We start from the raw sequence: 20,642 nt of genomic DNA, 5'->3' as shown, positions 1-20,642 counted from the left end.
TTGAGAAGAATCTGTGGACTTATTTCCCATCTGTCGTACCTTACTTTCGAAGGGCGGCCTTCCCAAGTGGTGGCTCCATTTGCACAAGCAGATCTGCGCCTCTTAAACACGTGTCAGATAGTTGGTGTAGCGGGCGCTCACTCACTTACGTATCCAGTGAACTGTCAAACCATGAAGACAAACCATAATCTAATGTTTATTCCTCCTACCTGGCCCCGTACTGATGAATACGAAACGTCTCTTGGCCTTTGTGGGGTGCAACAGCCGAGTAACTGCATCGCACTGCTGTGCACTGTGTAACTTGTACAACATAACCCGCTGCAGTAAAGAAGTGCATTTAATCATGCGCTTGCAATAATCTCCAACTCACAGTGTCTAAATAAATCAACTTTGCAACATTGTTTAAGTCTTTGTATGTGTCCGTGTTTGATTCGCCTTTTAGCCCGGGTACCTGCACTTCCAAAAAAGGAAAGGACAGTGCGCCTGGAGTTGTACGGAAATCGATTATAAACCCAGGCTTTCAAGCATGTCCTACACGGAAAGAGAACCCAGAACAAGCACCGATTCATGTTACATCCACGGACTATGTTTTCAGTTGGGATTGCAACGCCAGTGCCCAGAAGGAGTAAAACACCTGAGCTCAATGTTATTTAAGAAATTCCACCTAAACAAAAATAGAATATGCCACTAAGAAGACGATAACAGTACATGCTCGAGTTTGTGTTGGTTCTTGCAAGTTTTAATAGTCCCAAAAATCTGAGGAGGGTGCTCTTTTAATCTATCTAGCGTGAGTTAAGGGATATTACATAAAGAAGTGGGCCCCTTTTGACTTGTCCGAAGCGTGGACCTACACCCCTTAGTGAAAATCTACTGCCATAAGTGTATTTATTATGTGCTTGCGAGGGCAAGCACATGTGCTATAGTTATGGTTTTGTTGAATAGCTGCGTGGTCAACAAGAAGTGACTTCCCCTCCTACCAAATCAAAAAAATAAAGCACTGTACACATAGGTACCAGAGGTTTTGCCTTGGTGACATTTTTTATATGTGATACATTCACTTCGGTGTCATGAGAGGCCATAGCCATCTAAATGACAACACATACCTTGAAAGGGGGTGTTTTTCAAAACGTGCATTACCGTTCTCACTACTCCTGCAATATGTACAGTATCTTTCTGCTTGATCATTTCATGACTTTGAAATAACACAGACTGGTGTATCGGAGAATGCCTAGCTGTATGTGGTATTAATGTGGATTTAATTTTTTAAGGTACACGCTCCTGCTATATATTTTGTAGTCTGATTGAGAGTTTTAACTCTGTGTGAAAGTTGCGCATTACAATGTGATGTCCAGAACAACGCTTCTGCATACCTCTCAATCAAAAACAAGCATTGGCATAGCCAATAGGTCTCTCCTTTGGAACCTTAAAGTCTTTAGCCATGCAACGGTTGATGTTGTTGCACCAAAGATATTGTGCTGCATAACTAAATACTTATAATGTCCCAAAAGCTAGACCTATTGGCTATGCCAATGCTTGTTATAAAATTTCACCAAAGCAGTGTTTTGCGGAAAGGCAATATGCAAATGTGGGACACTTTTTAGGTCTCGCCTGGCAATCGCTTAAGCGATCGCTCAGCGAGACTTATGTAGGGGATTCCGAAAATGCTCCCAAAGGCTTCCCAGGCGGATCGGGTGGCGGTTACGCGCACAGCCACGCGTGCCGCACACTGCTGCACGCTGCACACTGCTGCACGCCGCTGCACGCCACACAGTGCTGCATGCCTCACACTGCTACACGAACACTGCTGCACGGCGCTCATTGCTGCACGCCGCACACTGCTGCACGCCGCACACTGCTGCACGCAGCACACTACCGCACGCCACACACTGCTGCATTACACACTGCTGCATTACGCACTGCTGCATGCCTCACACTGCTGCATGCCGCACACTGCTGCATGCCGCACACAGCTGCACGCCGCACACTGCTGCACGCCACACACTGCTGCATGCCGCTGCACGCCACACACTGCTGCACGCCGCACAATGCTACACGCCGCACAATGCTACACGGCACACACTGCTGCATGCCGCACACTGCTGCACGCCACACACTGCTGCACACTGCTGCATTACTCCATGATGCACGACACTGCTGCACGCAGCACACTGCTGCATGCCGCACACTGCTGCACGCCGCACACTGCTGCATGCCGCACACTGCTGCACACCGCTGCATGCCACAGTGCTGCATGCCTCACACTGCTACACGCCGCACACTGCTGCACGCCGCACACTACCGCATGCCACACACTGCTGCGCACACTGCTGCACGCCACACACTGCTGCACGCCTCACGCCTCACACTGCTGCACGCCATACACTACTGCACGCCACACACTGCTGCACGATGCACACTGCTGCACGCCACACACTGCTGCATGCCGCTGCACGCCACACACTGCTGCACGCCACACACTGCTGCACGCCACACACTGCTGCACGCCGCACAATGCTACACGAAACACTGCTGCACGCCACACACTGCTGCATGCCGCACACTGCTGCACGCCAAACACTGTTGCACACTGCTGCATTACTCACTGCTGCATACTGCACGACACTGCTGCACGCAGCACACTTCTGCACACCGCTCACTGCTGCACGCCGCTGCACGCCACACAGTGCTGCATGCCTCACACTGCTACACGAAACACTGCTGCACGCCACACACTGCTACACGAAACACTGCTGCACGCCGCACACTGCTGCACGCCGCACACTGCTGCACTCCACACACTGCTTTTATGCGAGTTTATGCTACTGACATTGTAAATGACAATGCCTTTTATTTGTTTTAAAACCAAAACATAAATAAAAGGCATTGTAATTTTAAAATGCCAATAGCTCAAACTCTTATAAATGCGAGACCTATTGCATTGCAAATGCTTGTTAGGTCTTGCCTGAGCCAGCACGCATGCCTGCGAGGCTTCTAGTAAGGGCTTTTCGACTCGCAATACACGCTCGTGCGTGTGCTTTTTTTCTTTTCATTCATCACACCTATTGGCCTTTGCGTGCGTCTTTCTAAGAAAGACAGCACGCAATAGGCCAAAGGCAGGTGCATGTCCCGCCTTCTCTCTGCCCTGGCCTAGGGAGCGTGGGAGCAAGCAGCAGTGCCATCGGTTTACAATTATTTTAATCGGAAACAGATGGCGGTCGCGTTGGCCCTCGAGCACAAACTGGGATACATGAAAGCGCCCTTCTGGTATGGGGCACCAGGAACCTGTGCATTTCGTGCCCGTGTGCTTTCTTACTGCCTACGTTTTCTCACTTTCTTTTTAAACAAATAAATCTAATTTCATACTTTACCAGTCATCGAATTGAGTGTCTTTAAAATAAAAACTTTGTCAGAGCAAAAGGACAAATCTAAAACCATTTGATTGAGACGTTAATAAAACGATTTTGTGAGTGGAGAAACATAATGCACGGAGTAGACATTTCTTCTCTGATCAGGGTGTAGTAATCAAAGTGTAGTGGTATAACAGGATGGTGTCTTGTGTGCTCAGCGGGCCAGAAACAGAAAATTCAATGTATGTAAATATGTTACTACTTTGTCATTAAATCGAGATGTACAGATTTTTTAGATATTGAACGGGGAACCGTCACCAAGGCGAGAAAAACGTTATCAAAGGCTTGCGAAGCATAAGCTCGGTCTGGATACCCACCAATATGAAAGCAGCAGCCCTTGCCAGCTTTGAGTGTCAAAGTAATGATATTTGGACAGACTGCCTTAAAGCTGGCCTGCCTGCAAACAGCGGACCTCTCCAATTTCCTGGCATAACTGTAGGTAGTGCCAGCTCATGTATAATAAGCTACTGGACATGTATTTGAAGTGTGCTTCCTTCACATTGTCTTGAACTTAATGCTTGGTATCTGGCCCTAATGAAACCATTACTAAGACCTGGTTAGACGACAGAGGGCGGGAGTGGGGTTGAGGCATGGATGTAGATGCAACAAATTGCCAGGGTAAACAAAAGTGATATCACACACGCTTTCACCCCGAATAACAACACCGGATTGACAATCCCTTGTTCCACCCCCCCCCACCCCCCATCTCTTCCATCCACCTACTCATCCGTTTAACTTTTACCCTTCCTTCCAACCTTTTAATTGATCCTTTCACCCCTTCTTCATGCTTTCATCCTTCCAACCGTTCATCCGTGCACCCTTTCTTTGTTTTCACCCTTTCTTTCACTTTTCCCTCCTTACTTTTATATTTCCTTCCATGTACTTTTCTTTTCATCCTTCACGCCTTCCTCCTTTCTATTTCTTAGCTACCAAAATATTTCCTTTTTTTTCAAACCGTTTAAAAAAAAAATCTTATTTCAACCCCTTTCCTCACGTCCCTTCACTCACTCTGCTTTCTGGTAAATGTTTTGTGTTTAGAATTATATTTTCATAATTTCTTGTTCTCTCTCCTTTCCAGAACTTGACTCCCCTAGCAGTTCTTGACATCCAACTCAGCCCTGTCCTGCCCTACCCATAGACCGTTTTATGAGTCTTTCTCTGCAGGCATAAGAGGCCAAATATACAAGCATTTGCAATGCAATAGGTCTCGCATTTACGCGAGTTTGAACTATTGACATCGCAAATAACAATGTCTTTTATTTTTTTTTCGTTTTTTAAAACATAAATAAAAGGCATTGTCGTTTGCAATGGCAATAGCTTAAATTTGCGTAAATGCGAGACCTATTGCATTGCAAATGCTTTTTTTAAATTGTAATTGGGTTAACAAACTATTCCAGATCCCTTTGTCGTAAGAAGCCCCTTTACCCACTTCGTTTCCGAACCACGCATGCATTCATCCTGAGATTCTAGCTTGTTTATGATTGAGGTTGAGATACACTAAAATGTGTATTACCTTGTAATTCGTTTCGTCCATGCAAGCTAAAGTTGTCGCAACTCTCAGCCAGTAGGACTGCTAGAATACTGGTAGGAGCGGCCCCCTTGTTTTTATCCCTAAACTGCCTGAAGCAAAGGGTGAAGCAGAGTTTTATTTTGGCACTTGATTATAGATTATTTCGTTTATTTTAATTGTTTTCATACATTTTCCGGAAAACACCCTTTATTTAATTTTATACCCGACTGGCAGACTCAAAGTCTGAGGTTGGATGTGAGATTACTGTGGCTCGGTCTGGTAACTCCATCCCTTACTTCACATATTGCAAGAGATGATACAATGATGCCTGTGGCCATTAGACAACAGTAGGACTTGGACCGATGCTCTTTACTCTCTGGCCACCACATACCACATCTGTTCCAACTGCTGTCCCCTAGAAAATGCTATTTAACTAGGGATAAAACCTCACCAGAGTGTTCTTAATATTTTAAAATAAATTAACTATTCGGCTTTAGGAACACTGCTTTCGTTTTGGAGAAGAGCTCACTTATAATAGAAAATCTGACGATTCAGGCATGTCCGGAGCATAACATAATTAAATATTACTAAATACAACATACATTGCACACAATACCACTCAGTGCCACATAATTATATGCTACATAATTACACTACATGCAATGCAACGTACACTCCAAATAATACCACTCAGTGCCACATAATTACAGGCTACATATTTACACTCTACTAAATACAACATACACTCCCCATAATACCAAACATTGCCACATAATTACACACCATATAATTATACTCTACTCAATACACTCCACATACCACTCAGTACCACATAATTACAAGTACAAAAATACTAGAAGACATTTTTTATGTTAAAATCTTTATTTAATCAGGTTTTTCAGTTGTATATAATGTCGTCTTTGTTTGTATAAAGGTAACAAAAATGCTTAACACTTTTTATTATAACTTTTCAACATAATGCACAGCAGCCACAATACTCTTCAACCTAGCCAAAAGTTCTAGCTAAACAGTAAGATCCCAAAGGCGAGACCTATTGGCTATGCCAATGCTTATTTTGTTTTTTAGCGGGTTGATTTTTAATCCCTATCCAACCCTGCTTTGGGGGTGGGGGGTGGGATTGACTTTGTAAAATTTGGAAACATTTATATCTTTGTAGTACAAAAGGGTGTTTGACTGATGGGATATAGCTAAGGATATTGAAATTGGAGCTTTACTTTGATGTACTGACTCAGTACCTAAAAGATGCTCAAAATCTGAAATAATCTGTATCAGGGGTAGCTATCCCAAAAACCACTCATCAGAAAAGCCTTAGATGCTCCCAAAGGTGTCACTTTTGAGAGAGGGAGAACTAAATGTATGTCATTTTTGTAATTATGACCTACAGGAATTGAAACATGTATTATTTGTTTGTCCGGCACTGCTTTTTTATCATCACAAGTTTTTGAGATCCCTGTCTTTAAAATATCATGCTCAAACACCAATTTATAAGTGGTCTTTATATTTGTATTGAATGAGGCGCTAAATGTATCTGTTAATATTGTTATGCTGCATCTAATGAAATGTATTCAATGTTCAATTTTTAATCTTTTTATTTGTCAAACTTCTTTTTATTGAAAGATAGCTTCAGGCATAGAATCAAAGGTACAAACACTTGTTCCCACATTGCCACCCGATGTCTAAAGGGAGCCCAGATGCTGTTTCTGTGGATTTCTCCATCTTACAAAACAAATACGACTTATTAAAACCATGTCCCCACTACCTCTCCCACCCTCAACAGCCTCCCTCCCAACAACCACCACAGGTGGTGCTGCTACTGTGTCCACTTCAGCCTATGAATGTAGCTTTTGTCTCAGGAGGTGATTCATAGGTTCTGGTCGCCGGCCTAGTGTGTTGATAACGCGACTGTCGGAGCTACTTATATGGAGCTGGAAAAGGTGCATTGCTCCCAGCGTGGACGGACATACTGCTAACGGCAAGCCCCTCGTAAGTTAAGTCACTAGTGGACCCCATTTGTATTCAAAACTTTTGTACTCCTCTCAGAAAATATTTGCCATCCTTTCCAAGGTGAGTATTCTCCATAGGCGAGAGTGCCATTGCGCCAGTGCTGGGGCTTCTTTTTTCCACCAGGCCGCCGCGATTGCTGTCTTTGCTGCCTCCAAACACGCCCACATAATAGCTCTGTCTGCTTTTGTTTGGCGTTCGAGTAATGGATCACTGAGGCCCAGGAGAACAGCTTCTACGGGATGGGATAGCCAAGCATGTCTTTCATCTGCGCAAAATAGCCTCCCAGAACGCTTTAATCATGGGACAGTCCTACCACATGTGGCAGAATTCTCCCAGTAATCCGCACCCTCGCCAGCATAAGTCTGAGGTCTCTGGGAATATCTTTTTAAGCTTGGATGGGTATAGGTACCAATCGATAAAGTGTTTTATAGTGTGCTTCTCTGAGGTCAAGCGAGTGGTTGTTCTTGGATGTTTCCATTCCTTGTCTAGGACATCCCTCTCCACTATGTGCTCCCAGCTGGCGATGTAGCTCGGGCATGTGAAGGATGGATACTAGTAGGCTATACAGGAATGATATCACCCCTTTCATTGCGCCCACCTTTCTTTCCAAGGACTCTACTGGTGTGGGGTCTCGTGTAGCTGCTTCCCTTATTGGTGGGTGGAGGGCCCAGTGCTTATGTTGGAGGTAGTGGTAGCGTTCATTGGGTGTTAGTTTAAAGTCCCTCTGACAATGTTCGAATGTAAGTATGTCATAGTTGCGAAAGACGTCCGATAACATTATACAACCTCCCTTCCTCCATGCGTCAAATGGCCCTTCTACCAGCGCCAGCAGAAATTCTGCCTTAAAATGAATTGGAGTGTATGGGGATGGGAACGCTGTCCACCTGTGCCTCGTAGTGACCATATCACAAACCCTGAGCGTAGTCCACGTGGGCGTGCTTAGATAAGCGTTCAGTGGCCTATTGTTTTTCTGTTTCCAAATCACATCCCAGATTGTCCTCCCCACGATATCCCTGTCCCTTTGCAGCCAATGTTTGTCTGATTCCCTCTTGGACCACTCCGCTATCACCCATAGTTGCGCAGCTTTGTACTAGAGATTGAAATCTGGGAGGGCTACTCCTCCCTCGTGTCTCGGCCTTCTGAGAGTGTGAAACAGAAGGCGTGCCCTACCATTTTGCCATATATATCGCGTAATAAGTGTGCGTAGCCTTGATGGAAACCCTCGCTCTAGGTCGATCAAAGGGCCTGGAATAAATACAAAACTTTTGGCAACACTGTCCTTTACGGTGTGGATCCGACCTAGCGAAGAGATGTATAGAGGTTTCCAGCATTTAAGATCGTGTTGTATCTGGAGTAGGAGGGGAGGATAGTTTGCTTTGAAGAGCCCTCCCAGGTGAGGCGTGATCTGGATCACCAAGTATATGAGTGTGTGCTTGGCCCAGTGAAATGGGGGTCTCCCCCCCCCCCCCCCACTTCCCCCCCCCCGCAGCAACGTAGGCTCTTTCCGGCAGGGTAATATTCAGGATGGATGATTTGTTCAAATTTACCTTAAACCATGCTACATCTTCGAATTTCCTCAGCTCTTCCTGACGAGTGGATAGCGAAGAGTAGGGGGAGGTGAGGGTCAACAGGACGTCATCTGCAAACAGGGACAGTTTGTGTTCCTCACCTCCAAATCTTATCCTCTGGATTTCCAGGGTGGCTCGGATTCTCGCTGCAAAGGGCTCTATGCTTAGAGCAAATAACAGGCGGGGACAACGGGCACCCCTGCCTCGTCCATCTGCGGAGATCGAATGGCTGGGAGCACACTCCATTCACCTGCACCCATGAGTACGGCTGTGCGTAGTTGGCTCTGATCATATTAATAAAAGGGGCCCCAAATCCAAATCTTTCCTAAGTGTGGAACATGAAAGGCCAGTCAGCCCTGTCAAAAGCTTTTTCCGCGTCAAGCCCTATCACTATTGCTGGTATTTTATGTTTGGAGACTTTCTCTATCAGATGCACCGTTCTGCGAATATTATCATGGGTCTGTTTCCCCTTTATGAAGCCCAATCCAGATGTATAAGGTCGGGCATCAAGTCTACCAATCTGGCTGCCAGTATTGCATCTTAGCACTTAGCTTCTAAGTTTAACAAGGCGATTGGCCTATAGGAGGCACAAAGTTGAGGGTTTTTCCCTGCCTTCGGCATCACTGTAATTCTGGCTTCAGCCATAGAATCTGTGTCACTTTTGACCCTGTTGCAAATGAATTAAAAAGAGTGGTCAGCTGGGAGATGAGCTCCGGGTCAAATGTTCTATAGAAGTGTGGTGTCAGGCCATCCGGACCCGGTGATTTATTGGATTTCAGTGTCGTTATATCTTGTCTCACCTCCTCCTCAGTGATGGAGGCGTCCTATTGCTCTCTCCAATGCAGAGAGACCCTAGGGAGACACTGTCTCAAGATAATTGATTTAGGCCATCGGGTCCAAGGCCCTTGCTTGGTAGAGATTACTGTAAAAGGTCCCAAATATGTTCGCTTTGCCCTTGTCTGAGAGTTCTATGTGTCCCCGTCTCCCCTAATCCCAGCTGTTTATTCCTTCTCCCTTTTTTCCCGAAGTTGTCACGCCAGGTGGGATCCCACTTTATTCCCCTGGGCATAGGATATCTGACAAAGCCGAAGGAGTGTGTGTTCCGCCCTCTTGGTGTAAATCGCTTTGATTTTTCCCTTCAGGGTTCTAAGTTGATGTTGTAGGAGCCACGTGGGGACCTTTTTGTGCTCTTTTTCAATTTTCTCGAGCTCGGCTTCTAGTGCCTTGCGCTCTTTTGCTCTTTGCCTATTGAGCATGGCATTCAATTCGATGCATTTATCCCTCACCATCGCTTTAAAAGCATCCCAGTTATTTGAGGGGGTGGTATAGTTTGGTTGATCCAATTGAAAGTATCCCTTGATTGCCTCTCTCAGTTCATCCCTGAGCGGTCTGTCCCTGGTCAGTGAGGCTGGAAAGAACCATCTTGGAGGCCCCGGCGTGGGGCTGCTTCAGTTCAGGCAGACCGAAATTAGGCAATGGTCTGAAATGGTAATCAGGCGTATCTTTGCAGTTCGCTGGGACCCCAGGAGGCATTGGGTATATAGTCCAGTCTTGAATACAATCGGTGTACATGCGAGAAGAAAGTGTATTCTCTTGTGGATGGATTGATTGACCTCCATTGTGTGGAAGGTCTGTTTCAGTCCTTTGGGGAAACTACCTGTGGACGCCCTGTGTAGATGTGTGCTATCCTCTTCCCTCCTTGTCTGTTTTCATGCCTTCAGTCTGGAATTTAGTCGTATCCAGGTAGCCTCAACATTTGAGAGTTCAGATGCTCTTCCAGTTCTAGAAAGGCATCCTGTGCCTGGACATGTTTAATTGGTTTCCTGCTCATTGTCCACCGGCAGGATCGAATTGGGAAGGTGGGCAGCTGAGCATTGGGTGATGGGCCGGTGCCTCAGGGTCATCTGTGGGATGTTTTTTTTAGGGTCTCTGTAAACCAACCTACAGAAACGTATTATTTTCCCTGGTCCCCGCCAGACCACTGTGAAGTGTCCGTCCCCATTATCATGGGCACTCCTCTGCCATGCTGTCAAACGGAGTCTGGGAGCCAGGTGGTGTTCTGGCCCTTAGGGCATTCTCACCATGACCCTCTGCCTTGTGTTGCTGGCCCGGCCGAGAATCAATGTCATTCCCCCACTGGGTCATCACTTACAGGTCATGGTGGGTGTGGGGAGGCTAGAAGTATGCAGGGGCCTCGTTGCGGGGCGGGGCATTCTCATCTAAGCCCCCCTGGAGTAGCAGCATTAGCCGCTTGCTTTTCTGGACCCTCCCCCGCCAGGTAATACCCTAAGGCTATAATGGGATTTCTCCAAAGCTTTTGATTATGTCAACCAAAACCTATTATGGAAGAAGCTGATAAACGGGGATATCCCTACAATCTTATTGCATACAATCCAGCTCTTATACACTAGTAACTGGGCCCACGTCAAATTTGGACAAAACAAAGGCCTAACAGATAAAATTCCAATAAAAGAGGCCTGAAGCAAGGCTGCATTCCGGCACCAATTCTTTTCAATCTATTTCTGGCAGATATTTTAGAGTCAGCCAACTCACAATCACCAAGTCTGGCTCACACAAAAGTGACCTCGTTACAATACGCGGATGATTAGTTCTGCTTAACTTAACTGTGATAGGACTACAAAGATTACTAAACCATCTAGACCTCTACTTCACCGATAACAAAATGACTGTCAATTTTGCGAAAAGACAAGTTGGGATTGAAGGAGAGCTGGTCGGTAGGTGGGAAGGCACATCTTCGAGGCTCGTCATATAAATATCTCAACGTTTGGCTACAAGATCAGTTAATGCATCAACTCCATCAGAATACTTTGAAACCGAAAATTGCCTCCTTAATTTCAGCTTTCCAACAATTATACCGAAAATTACAAACCCCAACTTTCCAGCCACTACTTGCAGCCATAAAGGTAACATTTATTCCAACTCTTTGCTATGGTACAGTAGTTTTTCCTGGACAGTTTGATACCTTTTCTAACAAAATTAGGTTTTTCTGGTCTTGTTTCGCCTCCCCCAGAGTTCGTCACCGACACAGATTCGATTAGAATTTTGTCTGACCAACCCAAAAATGGTTAAAAAAGGCTGCCTTATTAAATATGTGTAATTACTAAGGGTTTCTGATGAAACCACACTCTGCGCCCTGCTGTGGGAAGAAATCCAAAATAAAACTCAATTAAATTTAAATACTTGGGCCTTAGCACTCAAGACTCTATTAAAGGACCTGAGAGCAACGGAGCTATGGAATCAGGACTACCTCATAACTCCTTAAAGAAAGCCAATAATAAATAAGGAAGTTGTCATGGGATAAAGAGGAATTCAGTAAGAGAAGACATGCCTGGACCACTATTGACCCATACAAACAGCCTTGCCCACAGATGTTTTTAACAATATTATTAAAATAATTTTACAAAATCTCATCTACTTCACCTATGATTTGGTGTGTGTCAAACATCCAGAATATATCCCGAAATGGCAACTGAAACCCCAGGACACCAAGTGCAGACTATGTCAAAGATCTGAGGAAAGCCTAACACATATTATATCAATTTGTCCTATATCACTAACCGAACATGAGATTTTATTGAAAAGACTTGAATTTATATGACATCAGAACTTGTTCACATGCCTTGCTTTTTTGCATGAAAGGGGAGACTCCTCGAATAATAGCTGCTTTTATAAACTTCTTTCTTAAAGCTGATCAGTTATTGACAGCAGAGGGATTGGTGAAGATTATGTAATGAAAGTGATTCTGGATAGGAAAACTTTGGGGGTCCACACAAGCCATTCCTCCCTGAACTTCCCCGGGTGTCTAGTTTTCAAAGATGTCTGGGTTTGGTAGGCTTCCCTAGATGGCCGGTGAGCTTGAGGCCAAAAATCCAGGTAAGCCCGTTTGTGAAACCAGGTCGTTTTATGATAGGTAATTTTGATGTCTCCACAATACGTTTTGGGCCCTTCCCTGCCGCAGTCACTTGGCCCACCCACACAAGTGAGGTACCATTTTTATCGGGAGACTTTAAAGAATGCGGGGTGGGTGGAAGTTTGTGGACCCACGCAGATTTTAGCACTTTCCATCACAAAAATATGGGAAAATGTGGCCTAGGAAAAAGTATTGCTACAAAAAACTACACTATATTGGTGTCTAAATTCTTACACATGAGCCGAAAAAAACAAACTGTATGCTTACATCCTTTTTGTTATGAGGCCATAAATCATGCGAGAGAACCACAACGAACGAGATCTGCCTTGTTACACTTTGCATTGTATTATTGGTCGTAAACACATTTTCCAATGCAAGTACACACCTTTACATATATCCTGGGTTATAGGGCACCGGAAGGGCAGATAAACAGTGATGCATCACAAAAATTGAACACCTAAATCTTTAAGCATTACACTAAAAGAAATAATTCAAAAGCCAGAAATATTTTCCATAGTACGCCCTTAATTAGTGTTGTGGAAACGCAGATTTTATCGGACTTTCATGTTATATTATGTGCCTTTTTATAGCGCTTTGCTACCATATTTATGGTAGCGTGACGTGTCACTGCCGCCTACGTTGTATGTTCCATCGTACAAGTGGGGTTGCTGTGTAGGGTCAACATATCTGTCAAGATCCAATATTAAAAAAAAGGCTTTATCACCAAAATCAGTCCCCCGCCCCAGTTCACACCATTGAGGAGTGACCCCTCACATGCTTTGGACTGGAAGGATTCACGTAAAGCCGGTTTCACCGTGAGAGAAAGGGGCAGTGCCTCTTCCTCACCCAGTAGTACAACATTGAAACACGTCTCTATCTGGCCCTATATTCAGGTCTTAATCTTTACTTGCAAAAACCCTGCCAATTTGTGAACAATTAATGTAATAAATGTTAATAATTTAGTTCCTGGTTATATCTCACATGTTTTACTGAATATAGCACTCCATTAGATTGTTAGCTATTCCCAGAATGTTGTGTTTTTGTATTTTTTTCGTTCAGCATATTACCCTTTTAAAGAGCATGCTTTCAACGTAGTCATTGCCAGGTGTTTATAATAGCCGTAATTGAGGGCTTTTGTTGTTCAGGCTCAAGGCAGTGCGAGTTTCTCACACTGCCTGTCAGTGGGTTAAAAAGGAGTTCAGAATGCAAGGTCATCTAATTGTTGGCCTCTCTGTAGAGCACACACTGACAAACATTGACAAAGCCAATAGTCCAGGCTGATTTTAGGTGTATGTCAGTTGTTGTGTTGTTGTGTTATTAAATCTGGATGCAATAACCGAAAGAGGCACAAAAATACTAGACGGGTGGTACACTATGGCATTCACAGAAATTTAGTATACGTTTAGTGTTTAAGCCGTGCCTAAAAGTACATATTCCACGCCCCTTTTAGAGACTGCCCACATTTTCCTACCCCACTTAAAGCCCTGACTGTATAGATCGAAAAAAAAACTTACATTTAACAGACACTATCATTTGGAGGGGCATATCTTCAGCTTACCCTTACCTTTTGTTAAAAAAAAAAAGTTTCATGCTGTGAAGCCCCACCCGCTCCCCAAAACCCTTGTGCCAAAAAAGAGTGCAATGCAGTTTAATATACTAGTACATACTCACAACGACTTGTGCACAGAAAACATCCTCTTAGATTTAAGCTGTATAAAGGACTCACTCTCTGCACCATTACGGAGCAACAATAATCCAATACATTTAATAAAAACTAACTGCTAGTTAAATGTTTTACTGAGCATGCTTTTCCGGTGCACGATTAAGCAACTTCCATAGGAGGTACACTCACCAGTACTGTCGTGCCTATCATCGTGCCATGAATGATTCTCAGCTTCTCAGGGTGAGCTAACCCAGGAGGGAGGTCTGAATTTACATATTCAAAATAAATCACCCTGGCTACCAGCAGGAAGAACGGGCATATCAGCACGACGACCGGGATCCCCAGTGCAAGGATTCCCATCCCCATGTTGCCTGCTCGTGAAGGAGCACCGCTTCCCTCCTCGACGGCACTTGTAACTTCTGGTTCTTTCTGCGGCTGCAGGATGTGCATGAACTAAATGAACAAAATCAGCCCAATGGCCCTTGGAACAAACAAGCAGTGCATCAGCACCACCAAAGGCCTCAATCAATCAGTACATTTGTAAAGCACACTACTCGCCCGTGAGGGTCTCAAGGCACTGGGGGGGGGAGGGGTGGGGGGGTGCTGCTACTGCTCGAATAGCCAGGTCTTAAGAAGCCTCCTGAAGGTTCGTAGTCCTGGGTCTGCTGTAGGAGGTTGGGGAGGGTGTTCCAGGTCTTGGCGCTCTGCTGCGGGTGGTCGCTCTTCGGATGCGGAGAAGGAGGGCGAGGTCGGTGGAGCGGAGCTGTCGGTTTGGGGTGTAGAAGGAGAGTTGTCTGTTGAGGTATGCCGGTCCGGTGTTGTGGAGTGCCTTATGTGCGTGGGTGAGGAGCTTGAAGGTGAACCTCTTGTTGACGGGAAGCCAGTGCAGGTCTCTCAGGTGTGGTGTGATGTGGCTGTGGCGCGGTATATCGAGTATCAGGTGAGCAGAGGTGTTCTGTATGCGTTGTAGACGTCTCAGGAGGTTGGCTGAGGCTCCTGCGTAGAGGGCGGATCCACCTGTAGATCATGCGGAGGGTGTTGAAGCAGGAGGACGAGATGGCGTTGATTTGCTTGGTCATGGAGAGTGTTGAGTCGAGGATAAACCCCAGCTGCGTGCGTGGTCGGTGGGTGTCGGCGCTGCTCCCAGTGCGGACGGCCACCAGTAGTCGTCCTAGGCTGAGGGGGGTGGAGCCGAGGATGAGGACCTCTGTCTTGTCCGAATTCAGCTTCAGACGGCTGTTCTTCATCCACTCGGCGACGGCTTTCATTCCTTCCTGGAGGTTGCTTTTGGCGGTGAGGGGGTCCTTGGTGAGGGAGGGGATCAGCTGGGTGTCGGCGAAGGAGATGATGTTGAGGTCGTGCAGTCTGGCGACGTGGGCGAGCGGTGCCATGTAGACGTTGAACAGTGTCGGGCTGAGGGATGATCCTTTGGGTACGCTGCATATGATCTTGGAGGCTTCGGAACAGAAAGGGGGAGGCGGACGCTCTGGGTCCTTTCCAGAGCCTTCTCTCGGATTTCTGCATCGTGAAGGCATGTGCGTAGGGTGCGGTGGCAGACAATGTCCAAGGCGGCTGATAGGTCCAAGAGGATGAGGGCTGCGGTTTCGCCATTGTCCAGCAGGACCCTGATGTCATCGGTGGTGGCGATGAGGGCAGTCTCGGTACTGTGGTTGCTGCGGAACCCGCACTGGGACGGGTCCAGGTTGTTCTCCTCGAGGTAGGGGGTCGGCTGTCTGTTGGCGGTCTTCTCGACGACCTTTACCGGGAACGAAAGCAGGGAGATGGGCCAGAAGTTCTTGAGATCCCTTGGATCCGCCTTGGGTTTCTTCAGTAAGGCATTGATCTCGGCATGCTTCCAGCTCTCTGGGAAGGTCGCGGTCTCGAAGGAGATGTTGATAGCCTTGCAGAGATGGGGTGCGATGGTGGCGCTAACTTTGTTGAAGATGTGGTGTGGGCATGGGTCTAACGGAGATCTGGAGTGTATGGTGTTCATGATTTTGATTGTGTCGTCGTCGTTGATGTTGGTCCAGGTGAGTAGGGGAATAATGTGGGTGGTGGCTGCGGGGTCTGAGGTGTCGGTTGTTGTTGGGGTGGCCAGGTTGTTGAAGCTGTCGTGGATGTCTACGATCTTGTGATGGAAGAAGGTGGCGAGGGAGTCGAACAGGTCTTGTGATGGTGGGATGTCGTTGATGTTGGAGCTTGGGTTGGAGAGTTCCTTCACGATGTTGAAGAGCTCTTTGCTATTGCGCTTGTTGTTGTCGAGTCGGTCCTTGAAGGAGGCCCTTTTGGTTGATCTGATGAGGTGATGTTGTCTGCGGATGGCTTTCTTGTTGGCTGCGTAGCTGTCCGGTGTCCGCGGTGCCATTTCTTCTGTAGTGTACGGCAGGCCTGAGCCCTCCAGACACATATCGCTTAAAAAGACCCATTTGACACAGAACCCCCACCCGGCCCCCAGAACAAAATGTGCCTGTGCTGAGCGCGCTCCCTCTTGGGAGCCCACGGGGCAACGCGCGCAGAGACCCCACACGGATCTGCTCTTAATGTCAAGAATAATGAGTCAAAGTAAAAAATGAATAAACAGAGAGCGGTGTTCCTGAAGCGGGCGCCGCACTCCGAATTAAAGTAAATAAATAAACATGAACATACAACAAAAAAAAGCAGCCCCCATTGTCATACTAAATTGTGCTCACCCACTAGATAAAGCATGCCGTGTAACGAGGGAAGTAAAAAGTCCAGTCCTTATGGGCGGTAACAAATGGAGACAGGGCGGTACCAAGGCGGGACTTAGAAGCCTCATAATGAATCGGAACCCAGCGTTTACCAAGGACCATGACACCAGCCAATGAAAAATATGGATGGTGAGTAAGCAAGGCTTCCACAGCATACTCGACTACAGCATGCCTCGCAGACCAAGCAGCGCGTGTGCGCTGCCGCTAGGCTCGTCCTAAAAAAAAACATAGGATGTAGCGTTATGGTCTCAGAGCTGCTGGCGTTGGAACTGGGGAAGTACGGTAGAGTTCTGATGTCACTACAATATCCAGTGATTCTGGGCAAATCACATTATCTACCTAAAATAAAAATGAATCTGATTTTGTGGAGTGTAGCTGGTGCTAAGGGTAATGATCCAATGCCTTCGGACCAAGTCCATGCTATATAAAGCAACAAAAAAAATACTAATCATTTGGGAATGTGGGCCAATTTTTGGGGACGTGCCTGGGCCTAATTGTGACCCCCAATCCGACCCTTCACACAGACCAATTCTGGTGTGTGCTGTATTTTATGAATGGTACAGAATACAAACTTCCAGAATCATCCAGTCTTTTTATTTTTCCTTGTTTAGTATCTGGTGATTTTTTTTATTTTTTATTTTTTCTTCTTGAATATCAACTGCTGGAAATACTTAGCAGACGTCCCCTTTGTTTCTCCTGGCTGTTTGCTAACACATTTCAAATGGAAGAGTGGCACATGTTACTTTGTTACTTTGTGTGGGTCCAGTGGCTGAGTGCTCCACCTAAATAAAAAAAAGTAACATGCTCCTGGACTTGAAATGTCCCAGGCAATATGAAGGCTGGAGAAAGATGCAGACTGCCAAGTGTCACCTTTCTGCTGTTAAAGGTAAAAAAAAAAAAAAAATCAAAGAAGTTCCAGTTATTTTATTTTATTCAACTGTATGTTTTTGCCATTTTGTATTGTTTGACAGCCTACTTTCAAGTCCACTTTGAATATGTTTCACTAAGTCCTTCCTTACTTGTTGTGGTATGCTGCTTCGTTGGACTGTGCTATCCAGCTCTGGTAAGCAACTTGTGGAGCTAATATGTTGAGTTTATATCAGCCCTCTGATGGTTTTCGTCAAGTACTGACTATATATGCATACGAGCTCCACAGGATCAGAACGATGCTCAGTTTGGGTCCACCCCTCAATGCCCCCAATTCCTCATACCATAAAGGCACAGAAGCTTGGAGTGGTTGAGTGAGGAAAAGGGTAGTGGGGAAAGGAACTGCAAGGCCTAGCTAGACCTGTAAAGAAAAGATAAAGAAAATTAAGTTCTCTACTCTCACTGCTTATTAGAAGATAACTTATATATATAGTTTTGCTATGAAAAATACATATCATTTGGGGTGCTGCTTTGGGGAACCAATGACTTTCATTATGTTAGTCTCATATATCCTTGCTGATATGCATAAAAATGCTGCAATACAAACGACTCGCAAGTAAATTCAAAAATCCTCATTCAAAACCTTTGTGGTATGTGTTATATAGAAATTCATATAACCATGCACACGCTGTAAATCCCATGTATCTTTGTCAATGATGAATATTCGCATCAACGAACCAAATAATATCACCAAACATTAGATTCAGAAAATCTTTTCTTTTGTGTGATGGGAAATATGCAGCCAGTTGACCAAAATCTGCAAAAAGCTAAAATCTCTTAGGTAAATGATAGTTACTAAAGAAAATGTTAATCGTAAGTGTTCATTTATCTCCCAAGCTTGAATGCCTCCTACTCTGCTTTTTGAATTTTTGTGTTATGCAGAGATTATAAGATAGTTGTCCTCCTGTATAATTACTTATTTGACACAGTGTTTTGGTACACCTTTGTCTTTATTGGTGCAGAAAGATCATGTTTTGTCCTTTTATAGACCTTTGCTCATTGCAGAAGGTTTTTTGTTTTTGTAGGTTTTGTAATGTATATGTTTCAAAGTATTTTCATATGAAGACTGTTTTCGTAACTGAACTGTATCTGGTTTCACCAACAGAGAAGATAAGATTGACGGAGTAAGTGATCCTCCTGAATCAAGCAAACCATCCAGTGTAGTTCTGCAGAGAAGAAAACGAGTCTCAACTGTGCCCAATGTAGCTAAACCAAGAGCTTCCCTTTCTTCTACACCACAGCTTGGAAAAACAGTATCTAGAGTCTCTCAGAGTCCACCATCTGCATTGCCTCCAAGCAGTAGTACTTTATTTGAAAATGAAGTTTCTGAACCAGCAAAGCTCACTCAGTCAGTCTCCCAAAAAAAACACAGTAGAAATAAACCCTCTGTTGTGCAGCATGTTATTCTTCCTGAAAAGAAAACACCTGTTCCTCAAATTCCACAGTTTTCTCCTTTTAAAAAGTCTGCAACTAAGGACGTGAGTATTAATTCCTCTAAGGAGCATGGCTCATTACAAAAGGACTATCCTTCTCCTCTCAAAGAGCGGCCCTCACAGGAAGGTTCCCAGCAGGAAGCATCTGCAGCAAGTGCGAAAGGAGCTTCCAAAGAAGTGCAGCATCAGTCAGATCGTGAGCGAATACTCAAGGCTCAAAAACTGAGGGAACTGCTCAAAAAAGAATTAAAGAAAGAAAAAGTAAGTGATGATTTCTCCTTCATTATTATAGCCTTTAATCAATTATTCATTTAGAACGTGTAGTGTTTGTTAATGGGCTGTGGGTCTTTTGTAATTTAACATAAAAATAAACACTTGTTTTTCTGTAGTGTCTCACACCAGTGTTACAGTCTTCAAGTGGTATAAAAATTGGTGTTGCAATTTATCTACTTTAATGGTACTCGGTATGCCAACCCTGGAAGATTGGAAGATTAATTTGTTTTTGCTTGGCTTCTAATTTGTGACTTGCAAATCAAAATACACCAACATTAAGCGTTTATTTTTCTGAGCCATCTTGCCTGCTATGTAAGTGTAATGTTAGGATGTTGGTCACATGATATGTGCTCTTGCCCTTTCACTGTACAACTAGCACTCTGAGGCGCATTTATGTGATGTGCAGTGATTCACAGAAACCCTTAAAATAAACAAAATTAAATGCCTGCTTCCTTCTTTTATTATTTAGCTTCTTTGAGGTGCACATTTTTTAAGCATGGTCACTGCTTAATTCTTTTCTGACCATGCCTTTCCAGTAGAGGCTGGACACACCAAGTGGGGGCAGAAGTAAGTGGATGACAGGCATTCAAACAGAGGGAACAGAAAGATTAGGTTTTGCTATATAATAATTTATTAGTTGTCTGTGCGAGTTTATACTTCACCTTGATGAACATTATTGGCACTAGGTTACAGTCCGATTTTGCTTCTTGTTTTTTCTGCTTCATATTTTCTCTTTTTAGCACTGTCACAAGACCATAATTTCAATTATTAAGGTCCACTAATAACAGATAATCCATAGGAACAAGTATTTATGAAATTTTTTCTGTTCATTTCATTGATTGTTTACAAAATGAAGAGTAAATAAATATGTTTGGACTTTGACATAGACGACAAACTGAAAAGATTGATTCACTGTCAAATTGATGATTGGCCAAGTTCATTTATTCATAAAACTTACAACAACCATGGATTATTGACCTTTTATCAGAGAGAAGCATATACAACATTTAACAGTACAAAGTATGCAATATAAAATATTCTAACAGTAGAATAACCTTTTGAAGGTGCATCAGAAGCTCTCCTAAGCATCTTGTTAAAGGGCAAATATTTTCTTCCACTGTTGAATGCACCAGCATTTACTGTGCCTTATTTGTGCACACTTAGTTCAACACCACT

The 20,642-nt window shown here is 44.6% G+C and overlaps 1 protein-coding gene across 4 annotated transcripts in view; it reads left to right on the top strand.

The window, feature by feature from the left end:
* Nucleotides 1-20,642, top strand: part of BDP1 (BDP1 general transcription factor IIIB subunit) — a 1,439,438-nt gene that overhangs the window by 11,787 nt on the left and 1,407,009 nt on the right. For all 4 annotated transcript variants that reach the window (XM_085632357.1, XM_085632359.1, XM_085632358.1 and 1 more), the window contains exon 2: nt 18,866-19,454. In XM_085632357.1, coding sequence (XP_085488483.1) covers nt 18,866-19,454 — 589 coding nt within the window. The remainder of the gene's footprint in view (nt 1-18,865; nt 19,455-20,642) is intronic.

Source organism: Triturus cristatus, chromosome 2_1 (genome assembly GCF_964204655.1).
Source record: "Triturus cristatus chromosome 2_1, aTriCri1.1, whole genome shotgun sequence".
NCBI lineage: Eukaryota > Metazoa > Chordata > Amphibia > Caudata > Salamandridae > Triturus > Triturus cristatus.
This window is presented reverse-complemented; position numbering and strand designations above follow the sequence as displayed.